This window comes from Podarcis pityusensis (assembly GCF_964106645.2).
Source record: "Podarcis pityusensis genome assembly, chromosome: 10".
NCBI classification, from domain to species: Eukaryota; Metazoa; Chordata; class Lepidosauria; order Squamata; family Lacertidae; genus Podarcis; species Podarcis pityusensis.
Window position 1 is genome coordinate 31,899,825 of NC_138035.1, and position 16,409 is coordinate 31,916,233.

The 16,409-nt window shown below is 40.7% G+C and overlaps 1 protein-coding gene across 10 annotated transcripts in view; it reads left to right on the top strand.

Moving 5' to 3' along the window:
- Nucleotides 1-16,409, top strand: part of TNRC6B (trinucleotide repeat containing adaptor 6B) — a 102,025-nt gene that overhangs the window by 73,168 nt on the left and 12,448 nt on the right. For 8 of the 10 annotated variants that reach the window (XM_080971360.1, XM_080971355.1, XM_080971352.1 and 5 more), the window contains 12 exons: nt 2,351-2,518; nt 3,832-3,957; nt 5,421-5,552; nt 6,154-6,270; nt 6,441-6,609; nt 7,002-7,139; nt 7,859-8,035; nt 9,119-9,265; nt 9,843-9,938; nt 10,264-10,485; nt 13,180-13,250; nt 14,053-14,192. In XM_080971360.1, the coding sequence (XP_080827486.1) occupies nt 2,351-2,518; nt 3,832-3,957; nt 5,421-5,552; nt 6,154-6,270; nt 6,441-6,609; nt 7,002-7,139; nt 7,859-8,035; nt 9,119-9,265; nt 9,843-9,938; nt 10,264-10,485; nt 13,180-13,250; nt 14,053-14,192 (1,703 nt within the window). The remainder of the gene's footprint in view (nt 1-2,350; nt 2,519-3,831; nt 3,958-5,420; nt 5,553-6,153; nt 6,271-6,440; nt 6,610-7,001; nt 7,140-7,858; nt 8,036-9,118; nt 9,266-9,842; nt 9,939-10,263; nt 10,486-13,179; nt 13,251-14,052; nt 14,193-16,409) is intronic. The other 2 variants (XM_080971353.1, XM_080971361.1) reach the window with 1 other exon arrangement.

Genomic DNA, 16,409 nt, shown 5'->3' on the forward strand with positions numbered 1-16,409 from the left:
TTATCTCTGTCAGAATTCTGGCTGCTGTTCCAGGTCTAGGCCATGACCTCAACTATGGTTCCTTTGTCTGTTTTTACCCTGTTGTAATTCACAATGCAGTATACGCCTATTTCCTGGGACCCTGAACTTACTGAATTAGAGGAGAATCAACTTACATATTCTCAAAGAAGTTCCATCCAAATTTCAGCTTCATTTTGGTGACAGATTTGAGGATCAGACACTCATTGCTGCAACCATACCCTCAGTGCACAGTGGGTTAGAAAAAACACAGTATGGATTTATTTGGAACCTGGACTGCTGGTCAATATATTTCCCTAAAGATTCATTAGAATCATAGAATTATAGAGTTGGAAGGGACCACAAGGGTCATCTAATCCAGCCTCCTGCAATGCAGGAATATTTTGCCCAACTTGGGGCTGAACCCATGACCCTATAAGAGTCTCACACTCTACAAACTGAGCCATCTCATACTGGGACAGAGTTAAACTTTTAAAAAGTCCTGCTTCCAATTCCTCTGAATTAAGACATGTGTCATTTGGAATCAAGAAACATGCTTCTAGTCAACACAAGTAAGAAACTTCAGAGCCATCAAATTATTTCAGAACTTGGTTATTTTTGTAACCATTTGCAATGGACCCCCTCCACCCAAGGTATCTGCTCTGCTTTTTAATGCCAGAAGATGTATCTCATTTACTTAACACTTAATCACTTAATTACTGGGTCATTTCTTAATACTACAAGAAATAATCAACCCAGCATTGTAATACACTTTTTACCAGTGCCAGATCCTCAAGTTGAGATGGTACCTAGTGTTGTTCTTTTCTGGCTTCTGGTAGGTTTGGTCCTGACATAACAAAACCATAATGTCCTCTGTTTAATTACTTAAAAGAAGAGAAGATCTCAGACCTCTGTTTCTTTGACATCACCTAAAGCTAGGAATTTACCCACAGAAAGAAGGTACCTGATCCATTTCCTTTTGATAGGATTCCAACCAAAATTGCAGTTGCCATAGAATCAAGTGTATCAGGTTATTAATGCTGAAGGACCCTTCAAAATTCTATACCTATACAATCTTACACAAAATAAATTTGCTCAGAGTCATCCCTAAAGTCTTCTAGTGTGAGCAGACAAGAATTTCAGTGTTCAAGTATTGCATCAGGTATACAACTTTAAAAACTTGGAGCACCCTTGTAGACTACTTTTCTTGGTTTTTGTCTGCTGTTTGGCCTGGTCTCTGGCTGTTGAAATAGTGGGGGTTTTTTTCTGTACCTAGCCGTGCTTGTAAAGAACACAGCCAAATTCAAAAGCCCTGTTTGTCACCACTAAGTTTCTGTATTATTTGTTTTTTGGAGAATGACAAAGCCAATGGCTATTATAGAGGTAGCTGAAGCAGAATATCTCAGAAATATAATTTCTAGAAATGAGGAGCATTCAGGGAGCCCCAGAGTTAGGTCTCAAAGAGGGGACTTTGATGGCTATTTCATATTTTTGCATTTACATAAATAGCACTTCCATGAAACAGAAGCTAAGTTAGCCCTAAGCTGTCTTAAATATGGCTTGATTCTCACATAGGCAGTAGGGAATTGTATTGTCCAGAGTAGCCAGTGTCAACCTCAAGCTGAAAACAACAGCACTTCACCAAAACTGCCTCCATCTTCCTGGGCTATCAGTCTTTCTCTTCTGATCAGGGAGTGAGGAATTTCAGCATTCTACACTGACCTTGCTGGCTGACACTGTGCACCAGAGACAGATAAGGACGTTAACCTGAGAAAATGAATCAGTCAGTGTTTATTTTTTGTGTTTGGTTCTAAAGAGCTTTTGGTAACAAAATACTCCATGCGAGGATGTTCATTCTCTTGCTTTGTAAGAAAGATGGACATACTAGTGTCAGTCGAGTAGTGCTTATAATAATGTATTGGATGGAAGATCTTTAACTTGCCCAAGAACCGAGATATTATTCTGATGAGATTTCTTTATTCTTCACCTGCCTGAATTCTTCTGCTTGCCTCATCTGCTCTAGGTATTACTCAGTTGTAGATCTCCTGAAAAGAAATAAAATTTTGTCAGCAAATAGAAATATTGCATCTCTTTTATTGAAGATTATCACTTCCACAAGCAGGGCAGCATTAGCTATGGGTAAAGGTTTTTAAGTATTGAACTGATTGTTCTGACTTGTCTCCTTTTAGTCCATATTTCCAAAGTAAGTAGTGTACTTTGTTGGAACATATCCTTTTAATGGTTAAAATCATACTAATTTTGCATAATTTGGTCATTCATGGTCACTCTCTCTCTTCTTGCATTCTGTTGCTTCACTAACCAACTCCTGCTGATTGGCTACTTATTTCTTCAGCTGACTTTGCCTTTCTCCAATCAAGATGGGTGCCTTGGGGATGAGGCTCCCTGCTCTCCCTTCTCCCCTTCTCCCAACTACAAGCTTTCTCCCTCTGGTTCCACACTACCCGTCTGCCTTGGGGCAATCGGCTCAGGGCTCAACCCCCAAAACTTCGCTGCTAGACAAGTAAGGAGGTCACATTCTTGGTTATATTACTTCTTGGCTGCATCCTATAGTTAATCCTTGTCAGCTTGGTTTTTGCACCTGTTTTTTAAATGTTTTTTTCATGGAAAATGTAGTAAGATAAATCTCAAATTCAGGAACCCACCAGTCTTTATTGCTTCCTTCCAGACATTCAATATGTTGCTTATGTCTGTTACTTTGATCCCTTACTAATACCTCACAACAGTCTGTGAGTTTACTTTCTCAAAGAAAGTAATTAAAAGTCGGGGAATAAACATTTTGGAACCCAGTGGAAGAACAAACACTTTCCCTCTTGTTCTAAAAAACAAATTTGGCACTAAAACTTCATACTACATTTATGCAGTAGTTACTCTGTTTAAATATGTATGTGTGTTTGCTCTTAACTTATCCTAGAGCAGTTTTGAAACCGAAGAAGAGACTAACAGTTCTGTCCGTTTGGAAATCTCTAGGAATAACAACACAAGCTATAACCACCTCTACAAATGTTTTTCTAAGGTTAATATGTATTGTGAATGTATCCCTGCAAAGGGACTAGGTCACTTCTACTGGAATTTGTTTTCAAATTGAATATGCAAGAGACACCTGGCACAAAATGTTGCAGTGTGCTGTGTTCCCTGTTCTGAATTCCAGACACCAGTCCACCCCACCACCACCCCACGCCTGTTTTAGAGTCGATTCCCCACACCTCCAAACAGTCTGCATTACACGGCCTCTGAGCATGCTCAGATCCCATTGGGCTGTTTTGGGGTTTCCCTTCCCCTGAGTCTGCTGATACCTCTCTTTTGTATATGATGGTGCTGTTTTGACTGTGTAAGCAGTGGCGCGTTCTCTCTTAGAATATTGGAATTGCTTTACTGTGTATGATTAAATGCAGTTTGAGGACTGCTTAAGACCTTTGAGTAACTTTCCATATTAAATAAAGAAGCAGCTAAAAACAATGAAGTCCATCATATTAGGTAGTTCTTAATATTTTCTTCTGCTATATGTAATAAGTAATAATTACTGCTATCTACAGTATTCAAACACAAAAGACAAATCCTTTTAAATATAAACATTGCTTATCTTTTCTCTGCACCTTTTCTCCTCTTTAAAATGTGTATGGCATACAATCAAACCTCTTAGAAGGGAATGTGTTTGAAAAAAATGCCAGGCAAATGAATCAAGATGAAATAAGGATGACTACCATTGGCATGTTACAAATTCTCATAGTTATATTAACCCCGGGCTCCAGCTAACATATATAAACAACTATACTGACAACCTGATTTGACTTTCTTTCATTCATTCATTTTTAGGGTGGCAATCAAGGTCTGTTTGGAAACAGCACAGCACAATCGAGAGGAATGCACCCACCAGTGCAACCGCTAAACCCTTCACCTAATATCCGGGCACAGGTGCCTCCCCAGTTTCTTTCTCCCCAGGTAAACAATTTTTAAAAGTTTCTTTGTAGATGGTTTGTTATAGTCTCTTCTGTTGTTCCACATATGGAGTTGGATTTGAGGACATCTGGTGGAGGGAAGAGGCTTTAGTCCGTTTCCCAAAGCTACATATTTTGTATGGCTCATCAGGAGCTAAAGAGCAGGTACAGTGTCTTTTTGCAGTCTTCTTTCTAATAGCATAAGCTTTTTCTTCATCTGCATTCGTTGTTTTCTGCTGTTGACTTTTTGATGTTAGAAGTATTTGGTTTCAGTTTGAAACTTGTGACAAGGGAATCCAGATGTGCCATACAAGAGTGAAAGTGCTACCCACTTCCAGTTTGTTTTAATTGGTATTTATGAGAGTGCAGTGGGGCATGAGATTGATGGGTGCTCTTTGATGAGAGGGAGAAGTCCTTGTAGAGGGGATGTGTGACTTTGAACCTAAGTAAGGGAGAGAGCCTAGTTGGGTGTGGATTGCTATCTTAGAAAGTTTTCTAATAGGTGGGTAGATGAGCTTTGTTTAATTATGGCTTTACACAAACAAGCAGTGTGCTGGTGCATGCTTCTCAAAGGTCTCTGCTTAGCTCCTCTCCTGCTTCATGTTGGGAGCAACAAACTATGATTGGTAGCCAAGATTTGGTTTTGGGGTACCACTTATAGTTCCCTTGAAGAAAACAAACCATGAGCCCAAGTCTGCATAACAACAAGCCAAAACATGCATTTTGTTATTTCTGATGCTGCTAATTCATGTTAAATCCATAGGTAAACATCAACTGTGTTTTAACATTATGTATACTGAACCAATGGTGCCCCCACTCCTTAGTTCATCCTAAAGTGTAAAAAGGATGTAGCTGAGGAGAAGAGGGGCTAGCAAGAACCTCACTCTGTCAGAGCTCTATATAATGTTGTTGCACATTCAGAAAAACCTCATCTTCCTCAGAGGAACAAGTTGCTCCTTCCTCCTCCTCCTTTGTGCATTGCAGTCTCTGTTATTCTCTTCTCCTTGCACCCCATTTCAAATGGTGTGGGTGGGTGTGTACATATACATGCACACATTTCTGTATGATGTACTGTTAAAGCTACTCATCCACCAGAGCCCTGCCACAAACTGAAATAGAATATGTTAACTCCAGAATCATGTTCCATATTAAGCTCAAGCTCTTTTCTTTAAATGTACAAAATGTTTGTGCATTGTTCAAAATTTCAGCTAAACAAAAGCTAGCCAACTCAAGTAATTTGATTCCTTTCTGTACTCACATATTGCTATATGTGTTTGTACCATATTCTTTATGTTCACTTTTCCTTTGTTGCATTATTTGTTGATGTTCAATTTCATTATGATTAAGATCACACACTTTCTGTTTTCAACAGAGACATCTTGCTTTTGCATAGACCTGCTACAAATGTCTTTGTTGTTCTGTCAGTTTCTGGTTTGACTTGTGTATGCCTTTGCACTTTTTATTAAGGTTTCTGCCTCCATGCTCAAGCAATTTCCTAACAGTGGTCTGAACCCAGGTCTTTTCAACATGAATCCCCAGCTTTCTCCTCAACAGATTGCTATGTTGAGCCAACTTCCGCAGATCCCCCAATTTCAGCTTGTAAGTAACTATCCTACTACAGTAGCTGACTGAATTTTGCATACTCCTGTGACTGTTTTTGCAGCTTTAATCTTTTTGGGAAAATGTTGTACTTCAGATCTGTGGAAATATATACTTAGTTGTTGAAAAGGCACAAATAAGTCATAATGCAGTTGTGGGAAGGGGACACTTTCTAGCAATGACTTGTACTTACCTTTACAGTAAATCAAGCTTCATACTAGAAGTACTGGGCAGAGGCACACCATACATTTAAACCACATGACTTTCCCAAAGTATCCTGGGAACTGTCGTTTGTTAAGGGTGCTGGGGATCATAGCTCTGTGAGGGGAAAACTGCAGTTCCCAGGACTCTTTTGGCAGGTGAGTCATGTGCATTAAATGTGCATTAGATGTCCTTTAAGTGCTTGGTGTGGATCATCCCACTATTTCTAATTAGATGTAAAAGGGAAGGCTCATCCATAGCCTAAAACGTTCATGGTAAGTTTCTTTTATTATAAAAAAAAAACTTACAATGCTAGTCATATCTGCTGAACAGTGCTCATTTGCCAGCAGTTAATGCCTATAAATAAAGTCCTTCATTACCTCCTCTACTTGCCTTCCAGGCTTGTCAACTCATCCTCCAGCAACAGCAGCAGCAGCAACAACAACAACAACAACAACAACTGTTACAGAGTCAAAGAAAGATTTCCCAAGTAGTACGACAACAGCAAGAACAGCAGGTACAATATTTAATCAGCAATGTATGCATGAGGTGTACAATAAAGCCTAGCAATATACCAAGAAGATGTTATTAAATCTTTATTATTGCTTGAAACTAATGCACTATTCAAAATATAATCACTTGTTTGTACTAAGATAAACAAATTCTTCTTTATTTCATTAACTGCAGATTGCCCGTATGGTGAATGCCTTTCAGCCACAACAGAGGCAACCTGGCATGAAACATTCTCCATCCCATCCAGTTGGGCCTAAACATTTAGACAGCATAGTACCTGGTGGTCTGAATGTGAGTCTCTCAGATATACCAACCAAAGGGCAAATTCCTGGATATAGTTCAGGTAAGTACTGTAAATAGCTAAAACCCTGTGATCTGTTTTGATTTCTTAAGTGCTAAGAATCTGTGTACCAAACCCAAATACTGGATTTGTTGTTTGTGTCAGTTGAATTGCTGAATCAGTCTTGCTACATAGAACTCTAGCTTCCGTTCTTCTCCGCAGAGTGTACTTCAGCGTTATGTTGACTCACTAGCTTTATTTTCAAACAGCCTTGCTTATTGCAGGATATCATGTTACAAAAATTATTTGTGCAAAAGCATAAGGCAGCCTTGTAGTGATGAGCATTTGCATCATCTCAGCCATCTATATGGTTTAAAAGCATAATTATAAAGCAATTTAGCTTAAATCAGGGGTGGGAAATCCTTGGCCCTCAAGTTGTCATTGGTTTTTCACAGGTTTTGGTTCGAGTGGCATGGATTATGGCATGGTAGGAGGGAAAGAAACTGGAACAGAATCTCGCTTTAAACAGTGGACTTCTATGATGGATGGATTGCCATCTGTAGCTTCCCAAGATGCCAATATGCACAAAAATGGTGAGAGATTCCAGCTTACGTTATCAAAAATGATTTTACAAGGTATATTTATATTGCCACTTTTTGCCTCTAGTGAAACACTAGGACAGCAGCTTCTCCTGTATTGTTGTTTTGCTGTGAGATTGTTGTATTTTAATTGTTCTAAGCCACTGTTAGCAATGCAAATGCCTTTGGAAAGGTAATATATAAATCTGAACAAATCATAATGGGCTTTTTGTTTTGGTAACCTTTTTTTAAAAAGGCCTCTAATTTTGTATCTTGTTTTTCTTACATTATATATATGCTATTTTCTTTCTTACTCTAGTGCAGGGGTTGCCAGTGTGATGCCCTTGGGCACCAGTTTGCCCTTCAGTATTTTCTGTAGCACCCATGAAAGGTCTTGGTAAATATCCCCTCCAAATTCCACAATGCATGAGAGACTGTTCACTCAGTTCCTGTTTGCACTGGTGTGTCCTCTCCTATATGCCTCCATGGCAGCCATTTTGTCTTATGCCACACCTCCATAGCAGTCATTTTGTGACTGCCGTCCACAACACTTTCACAAAATTCCAAACATGCCCACTGGCCCTCAAAAGTTGGTGACCCTTGCTCTAGTGGCTTTATTGTTACAGTGAAACTGGTATGAATTGCCATTCTGCTTTTATGTTAGGTTTGAGTCCTGTTTCAGTTGCTACCATGATGTCCTTTTGTCAAAATAATATTTTTCCTCTTCTTTCCAGGGACGATTGTGCCCCCTGGAAAAGTACGAGGGGCATCGCCCTATAACCAATTTGATATAATCCCTGGCGACCCACTGGGCAGCCACACAGGTCCTGCTGGAGATAGTTGGTTACCTGCCAAATCTCCACCAACAAGTAAGATTGGAAGCAAATCCAGCAATGCCAGTTGGCCTCCAGGTAATTTCAGTGTGCTTGAAAACTGTTCATAAATGTTACATCCCAGCTTATAAAATAAAATTTGTTACTTCTATCAATGTGTCACCGCTGTCAATGGCTTTCTATGCACAGCAGACTGGTGCTGTGCAAACATGCATTGTAAGAGGGTTTTTTTCAGATTTTGGACCATTTGCCTGTATGAGGTTGTGTAAAACTTGTTTCAGAGGTGTAAACTCCATTTTAAAGAAACCAAACTTCTTTGGTCTGTATAAATGACATGAACTAAGCACTTTTTTATTTTGTATAATTTATTTTTGGAGGAGGTTTAGCATTAGGATAAAGTTGCTACACTGAACAGTAATGCCCTACTCTTGACCACTGGGAATGTTATACAGTAATACCTCTTGCGAACATCCGCCTTGTCTAGAGTCCATTTCGGCGAACATCTGCGGCAAACCCAGAAGTACCAGAATGGGTTACTTCCAGTTTTGCCGCATGCGCAGAAGCGCAAAGCGCTCCGTACACAGATGCAGCACTTTGCCCTGCGTCCTTTTTGGCTAGCAGCCGGGGCTCTAGAACAGATCCAGGCCGCAAAACGAGGTACGACTGTACAGCAATTTATTTATTTCTGAGACTTCACCAAGCGTTGTCTCTCTCCCATCATCATCACCACCACCACCACCCTGAATTTTGAAAATAGGTGTGTTTTAAGTCTACTCTTGAATTGGCATCTTTATTGTTTGTGATTTATATTGTAATGGCAATTGGCTACAGACAATAAAAATGTGACTGATTGACTACATACACACATATAGTAGCAATATTAATTTGTATGCTTTTTAATCAGAATGTAGAATAACATTTTAATTACTATTTTTGAAAGGGTAGGAAGGAATGGAAGAGCTAATAAAGGACTAGGAAGCACATGTATGCCTTTAGATTCCTCTAATAACATTATCTGCACTCTCAAACTGATCTCCCAAGACCCCAGAACTAGAAACTTGACACCACACATTCTTGGACACCTCATATTCGTTGGAAGAATTTAACAACTTTTAAGTCTTGAATATTTCATTTGAAATACTGATTATTGTTATGTTTCAGAGTTTCAGCCAGGAGTGCCATGGAAAGGTATTCCAAACATTGACCCTGAATCTGATCCCTATGTGACCCCAGGAAGTGTGCTGGGGGGTACAGCCACATCCCCCATTGTAGATACTGATCACCAACTTCTGCGGGACAACACCACAGGTATATTTATTACATAATACAATTTCTGTTTACCTTGCAACTATTATAACTGGAATAACAAGTTGGATCAGCAAATACATATTTGCTGATTATACGTTGGGGCAGGGATACATTTGCAGGGGAGAATCAGCAAAATTGAGGGTGGTTAATCTCTCTACACAGCCAATTATTTTTCCTTATAACCTCTTCTGCCAGGCCCCTTTCCCCCCAGCCAGTCTTAGTTGCAGTTTTAGACTTAGCTAGAGGGGGAAATAGGAAAATATCTATCTGGAGGGTAAGCATTGGTGAACCAAGAGAATGAATTAAAACCCTGTTTGCACTTAGCAATTTCCCCCTGGAAATGCCCCTGTCCTGTATTAATGGCAGTAGGCAAATACAAACAACCCTATTCTGCTCTGTATTCTATTCTAAAGTTTGAAGATGCAGATGTTGCTATGGTTTAATTTATGTTAAGACTAAATACATGGATCTGCAATAGGTTTCTGCCATTCATTGTCATTGCTAGAAATGTCAGTTGTCACGTAAATTCTTTATTCATCTATAATGTTTTTCTTTACCTTTCCTTATTATGCCATAGGGTCTAATTCTTCCCTCAACACCTCGCTGCCTTCACCTGGTGCCTGGCCCTACAGTGCCTCTGACAATTCCTTCACAAATGTTCATAGCACTTCAGGTATCTGGTTTCCATTCTCAATGCACCTAGCTCACATTTTATATTGTAGCTGGAAAACATTGAGATATTTAAGCATATATAGTAATGCTTTGTACAATAGATAGTTGCCTGGGTTTTTTCCTCAGTGTAACTTTTTTTTACGTATTAAATAACTCCCTGATGAAGTTTTTTCAGATCCGTGTACTATATTGTCGCAAAAGCGTGTAACCTGGATCACATGCAAATATACTTCGACAGACTGTTGGCAAAAACTAAAATTATGATGATCTGTGTTATGTGTATTAACTTTCACTAATTGATTGGCTTTTCCTTTCCTCTGTTGTAGCAAAGTTCAGTGATTACAAATCAACATGGTCCCCAGATCCCATAGGACCCAATCCCCCTCATCTCTCCAACAAGTGGAGAAACAATATTTCCTCAAGAAACACTACAGGGCTACCCCGCCCACCTCCTGGTCTGAGTAATCCAAAACCATCCTCTCCCTGGAGCAGCACAGCACCCCGCTCACTCAGGGGGTGGGGGGCACAGGATTCAAGGCTTGCCTCTGGTGAGTAGAATTTCCTAGCATTCTTATTGCTTGGCCCATGAACAAGTTCCACAGCATTACTAGTCTAGATATGATAAGGCCTTTAGGTGAGAGAATGTTATAATTGCTCAATGAGAGAAAAGAGAATGTTCTATCTCTCTCTCTTAAAAGGGCTATGGGATGTTTGTCAGAAACTACTGAGGGAGATACAGCTAGACCCTTCCTGTCAGAAGAGGTCCTTGAAAGTTGACAAGGAACATGTATTGAATAATTTGTGGGTGGGGTCTCAAGAAGATGCAGTTCTTCATATTGTCTGTGCAGATCCACAGACTTCATCCTCACAAAGCAGCATTTAGCACTTTCTTGAAGGGGTTTAGATGGAAAGCTAACCCCCCAACCCTCAGTGTGCACACTCAAAAAAGGTCAATGTGGCTCCCATTTTTTCTGGTCACTGCAGCAAGAGAAACTTTCACTTACACCTGAGAGAGCATATGAGCTAGACCCTTCTTTTCCTTCACTTCATCTTTTTCACCTTTTTTTCTCTACAGTGGATTTTTTAAAAAAAAACAAAAAACCTTTGGGCTAATTCTGCAACAGTGCATGCCTCACTCTCAAGCGTGTGCTTGTGGTGCAACTGGCACTTTTTAAGAGGTGTTCAGTTTGTGGCAGCAGACTACCTCCTTAACTTGGTGAGGGACCTGTAATGCATATGGTTCCAGCTGTCTATGTTTCACTAGGCAGACACACAAAATCACTTGTTTCAGGTACAGGGAATGTTGTTGGAGCAGGCTGTCTTTGCTTTCAGTGCCAAGGTCAGAGTCTCCAAAGCAGCATAAGCTACACAGCTTTGTTCCACTTCAGTTCTGCTCATGTTGTTGATGGCAGGGATGGTATCCTTGAACCGATAGGTCACTTGTGCTATGGAGGTCTTCCATAGCTTGCTTACTACACTGTCCTCTATGGGAACTGAATTGCCCTTTACATTGACCATGGCTGTTAACCTCTCCAGCCTTCACTTCTGCCTCTGATTCTGGACTGCTCTCTGCCACAGACTCTTTCTTGCTCACTAAGCCCTGTTTCCTCTTCAGCTTCTGACACCTCCTTCCTGTCTGCTCCCTCTGACCACTCATCATCATCCCACCACCAATCCCTGGGCTCTGAGTCTTGGAGGCTCCCCAGCTGGTTCCTCCCACGACTCAACATCCAGTCATGACACCCAAATGTGTTTTTCTTTTCTAAACTTCAGTCCCTTCATTTAGAGGAAAATACCAAAATCTTCCTCTGAAAAGAGATAAACTGGTACTCAATGCCTTGTGCATTTAGCATTTTTTTAAGCATTTCACTATCCCCCAGAAGACTGAGGTCTTTGGCCACTTCTGGACCTTCAGGATGTGTCATAAGTCCAAAGACATGCAGGATGGTAACCCTTGTCAAATTCTTTTAAGTGAAAGCAAGCATCTTTCATGTCAGAGCTTGGTCCACATCCACAGATTTGGAAGATGCTTAGCCTTTCAGCCAAAACTTTGCTGTTTGCCTCACTTTTCTCTATAGGATTGCAAAGTTTTAGAGCTATTTAGAACTGTCATCATTGCACACTTCTGTCAGTAAGGGATTTTGATCTTCCCATAGATAGATGACTGCCTACTTATTGCATCCACTCAGACCAAGTTGCTTTTACACTTTGCGTTCACAGCATCGGGCTTCTGTATCAATGTGGCAAAGTTTCCAATACATCACCCCATGTGCTCATTTTGATTCTGGTAGAAGTTTATGAATCTCCTGTCCTCTGGCTGAGCTTGAAATCTTATTGCAGGATTGAGGCACCTCAGCCCCAGGGGTTGAATTCTGCACTCCAGGCCTTTCTGTCTTTCCCTTGGAACTTTCCCCAGGCAGTAACCTTCACTGGTTGTGCTTAACACCCCAAATGTTTTTGCCAGGCTGCAATGTGTCCTTGAACTCTGCTAATGTCACTTGAATTTCTGGAGGGAGGATAGACAGAATTGTGTGAGTGTGTGTAGAAACTAGCTCACTGTACAAAAGCTAAATATTTGCATTTGTTGCTTCATCCACTTTTGCCTCTGGCTTCACCCCCACTGTCATGTGGCCCTTGGAAGATTGCAGAGAAGGAAATGTCCTCCTTTGACTGAAAAAGGTTCTCCACTCCTGCCTTATTTGGGTGGCTGCTGACACGGCAGTTCAACCTAGATTCTGGGGCCAATGGCCTTGAGAACTGTCATCCACCCATCTGAGAATGTGTCCTCTTTAGTGTTGATTTCTGTATGTGTTCCAGCCAGGAGTCAACTCCCAGGCAAAACATCTCATCTTGTCTTCTCAGTTCTGCATTCCTGTCATGGTTTGATCCTCAGCAGCTATAGTTCCACCTGATACTGTAACTGTAAATGTCATTTTGACCTGCTCTCCGTCTCATGTTTCTTTATATAGCTGCCACAACAGGAAATTGTTGGGAAGGTAGAAGCCATACTCCTTTGAGTGTGCTCTTATCTTTTGAAAGTTCTGAATGTTACTTTGTGCAACTGCAGAATCCATATGTGTAGCTGCACCAGTGACCACTTGAACAACCCTGTCTTTCATGTTAAATGTGGCAAGTGAAATGGTTTCTATAAAGCACAGAATTCATTCTGGTTTTCTGTTTAAGATAAATTTTGAAGTAGGTCTCATCCAAATGTATCCTGCTTACTGTTTAATCATTTGCAGCCTCTACCTGGAGTGATGGTGGATCTGTTCGTCCCAGCTACTGGCTGGTTCTTCACAATCTCACTCCGCAGGTATTTCTGTCTTCTGCTTCCTTTTTATTACTGAAACAAGACTATTCTGAATTGTTGATTATTTTAAATAAATATTGTATTTATGTACCAACACAAGCTAACTAGTATGACAGTGTGTTTAGGACATGAGAAACCTACTGTAAACCACATTTTCAGCTTTTTTTTTATTGGATTGTGAATTAATTGCAGTGCTTGTTTTAGTTAGGTAAGTAAGCAATTTTGTGAATGCAAAACATAGTGTTGTCGTTTTTTTACAAAACTCCCAGTCTTCAGGATGCTAGGCAGAATGGCTAGTTTTCTCTCTTATGTTTTCATAGCGAAACCACAGAATGTTTCCAGCACTGCAGCCAAAAACAAAGGCCTGTAAGGTTCCTTCAGCTTTTGTTTGTGTCTGCTGAGACACCATGCTTTCTCAGTACAGTCATACCTTGTGTTGCATTAGGTTCATGTTGCGTCTTTTCAGTTTGCGAACGTGGCAAACCCAGAAGTGTATACTTCCAGGTTTTGCCCCGTGCGCGTGCACAGAAGCATTCTGACACTTAGCACATGTGCAGAAGTGGCGCTCTAGTTACAGACTTTTCAGGGTGCAAACGGCACCCCGGACCAGATTAAGTCCGTAACTAGAGGTACCACTGTATTTTGAGCTTAGTTTATTTCTCTTGTGGCATTTACAGTAATTGCCTGATATTTTTGGTTTGTATATTAACCATACTATTTCAGATATATTTACAAATGAAAATACTTACCCTCCCCCCCATAAACCTGCTGTTTGTCTTTGTTCTTCCAATCTGTTCTTCACAAGATTGATGGGTCAACTTTGAGGACCATCTGCATGCAGCATGGTCCACTGCTGACATTCCATCTCAACCTGACCCAAGGCACCGCCCTTATCCGATACAGCACCAAGCAGGAGGCAGCCAAGGCCCAGACTGCACTGCACATGTGAGTTACACCAACAACCTTTCCTGACCATTTGCAACCTCATTTTGTCGGTAGATGGAAGTCTTGTGTGCAAGAGGTAGCCCAGTAATGTGTTTTGTTTGCCTAGTGCCCAGATTTGAAATGGCATTAAACAGTTTTTTCTGCCAGGGGCTCCTGGAGGGGCAGCATTTACACTGGGATGGCTCCTCCCATCTGGCTGGACAGGCAGGGTCAGTTAAGGATCCTTGGCTGGGGGAGGCGCCATCCCCACTTTTGCCAGACCTGCCTTGCCTCTCAAGTTGGTCAGACAGGTCTCTAGTGCTGCAAGGCTCCTGACCCAGCACATTTTTTCATTCTCATTTATTTTCTTTTAGCTTGCATTTTTCCATTTCTTATTTAATTTCTTTTTCCTTGTAATTTTCTTTCTTTTAATGCCCTTCCCGCCTCTCCTTTTGCCTCCCTGACCAAGGAGGCAGACTTCGCCAGCTCTGAGGAAGAGCTCTGTATTTTTCACAAGGAGGCTCTCCCCCAGAGCCCACAGGAAGGCACCCAGGCAGCTTCTGCTGCCCCAAAGAGCTCAAATGCTCTACACAGTGAAATAGATGCTGGACAACTGATTTGCGCAGTAGTGCAACAGCAACAGTTCCCTGTCTCACAGTTTACTTGTGCGGCAGCAAAAGGAGCTTGTGTGTGCCATTTCTGGCTGGCACTGGAGTTTCTCCTTTAGTCTTCACCTTTCCCTGGATAGGGGAGCCCAGGGGAGAAGCATGGACACCAGGTATGCTAGACTAGACGGTCCGTTCTCTGATCCAACAGGGCTCTTACACAGTATCTAGAAGGTACAGGCATATTCTGTTATCTGGCTGAACTGTTCTCACCTCCAGGCAAAGTCCATTTTGTGGCCTTCCACTAGTTTGGCAAACTGAAAAAGCAAACAAAAATATTTCAGGTAATGGTGTGCCTCTTTTTAAAAGCTAAATTAGTATTCTCTTTAAAAGCTTTTGAAATCTTTCTGTTAACTTAAAATATTTTAATAAGGATCTCAAAAGGATGTTCAATTAGTATTCTCATTACTGTATCCAATTACATTTCAGTTTGGTTAACTATTTGAGTGAGAATAGAGAAGAGATTAGATAAGTCAAAGCTTTGATTATGACCTGATTGAGGCATGGCAAAGCATAGTTTGTTGTTACTTACTTGAACTGCAGCAAGCCTCAGATTTATATGCTCCCTCTGCTCTTCCTTCTCTCTACTTTGAATGGGAAGGGGCAAGGGAAATTTAAAGCTCTGTCACTTTTTGAAAAAACTGCAGCTTCCATTTTCATCTGAATACAGGAAATTGGTTTATTTAACCGTAGTTAATTAATTAATAAACTAGTATATCAAAGCACCATTTGATCCTGGTTTGATAAAATCAAATCTTGGTTTCCCATATGTAAATAAAAAGGGAAGCATTTGGAAGAGGCATGGTTGTAGTTTAGTTCACTTACCCCAGGTGGATGAGATCTGGCTATACACCTCTGAAGTTTCACGTTTGCACTTCATCTATTCTGGGCAGACATGTTCTTTACTAGCTTTTCCTTGTCTTCTGTGCTCTTTTGCCCTGTGCTCATGAGTTTCAACTTAATTTGTTTCTTCTCCCCTCACTCTGGGGAAGAGGGCTGTCTGCTGGGGTAGGGGCCACCACTAGCAGCTGGATGGTAACAGCTCAACAGGATGCTTGCGCTGCCTCTCCCCTCAGGGAGTTTTGAAGGATTATGTGAGAAGCATGAAATTTATGTTTCTTGCCTGTAAGTGGCTTTCTTAACCAAAAATTGTGGATGGTATATCCATGCTTGTATTCATCCTGAAAGAAGAAATATTTTTGGTGCATGTTTCATGACAGCATTTGCATTTGCAGTTTTTTTTGTACACAAAGAACATGCAAATTTTGTTGCTGCCATAAGTTTGTGGGCTCTTGGGGAAAGCAGTGGACTTGCACATTTGTGAGGTGACCATGACTCTGCTTGCAATGGGCTACAAACTGGGTCTTACTTGCCTTGCAAAAGTACGCTAATATTTGCGACTCTTACCACTATTCTCAGAAATCTCGTTTGTATATCAGCTTCCAAATTTGGAAAAACTTTTGCAAAAATATGCATACATGCTTAAACCATTTTTTTTCTTTTAAAGTAAAAGAAAACGATAGTAATTCTGGAAAACAAATGTAGTAAGGATGAGGGCACTATATAAATATTG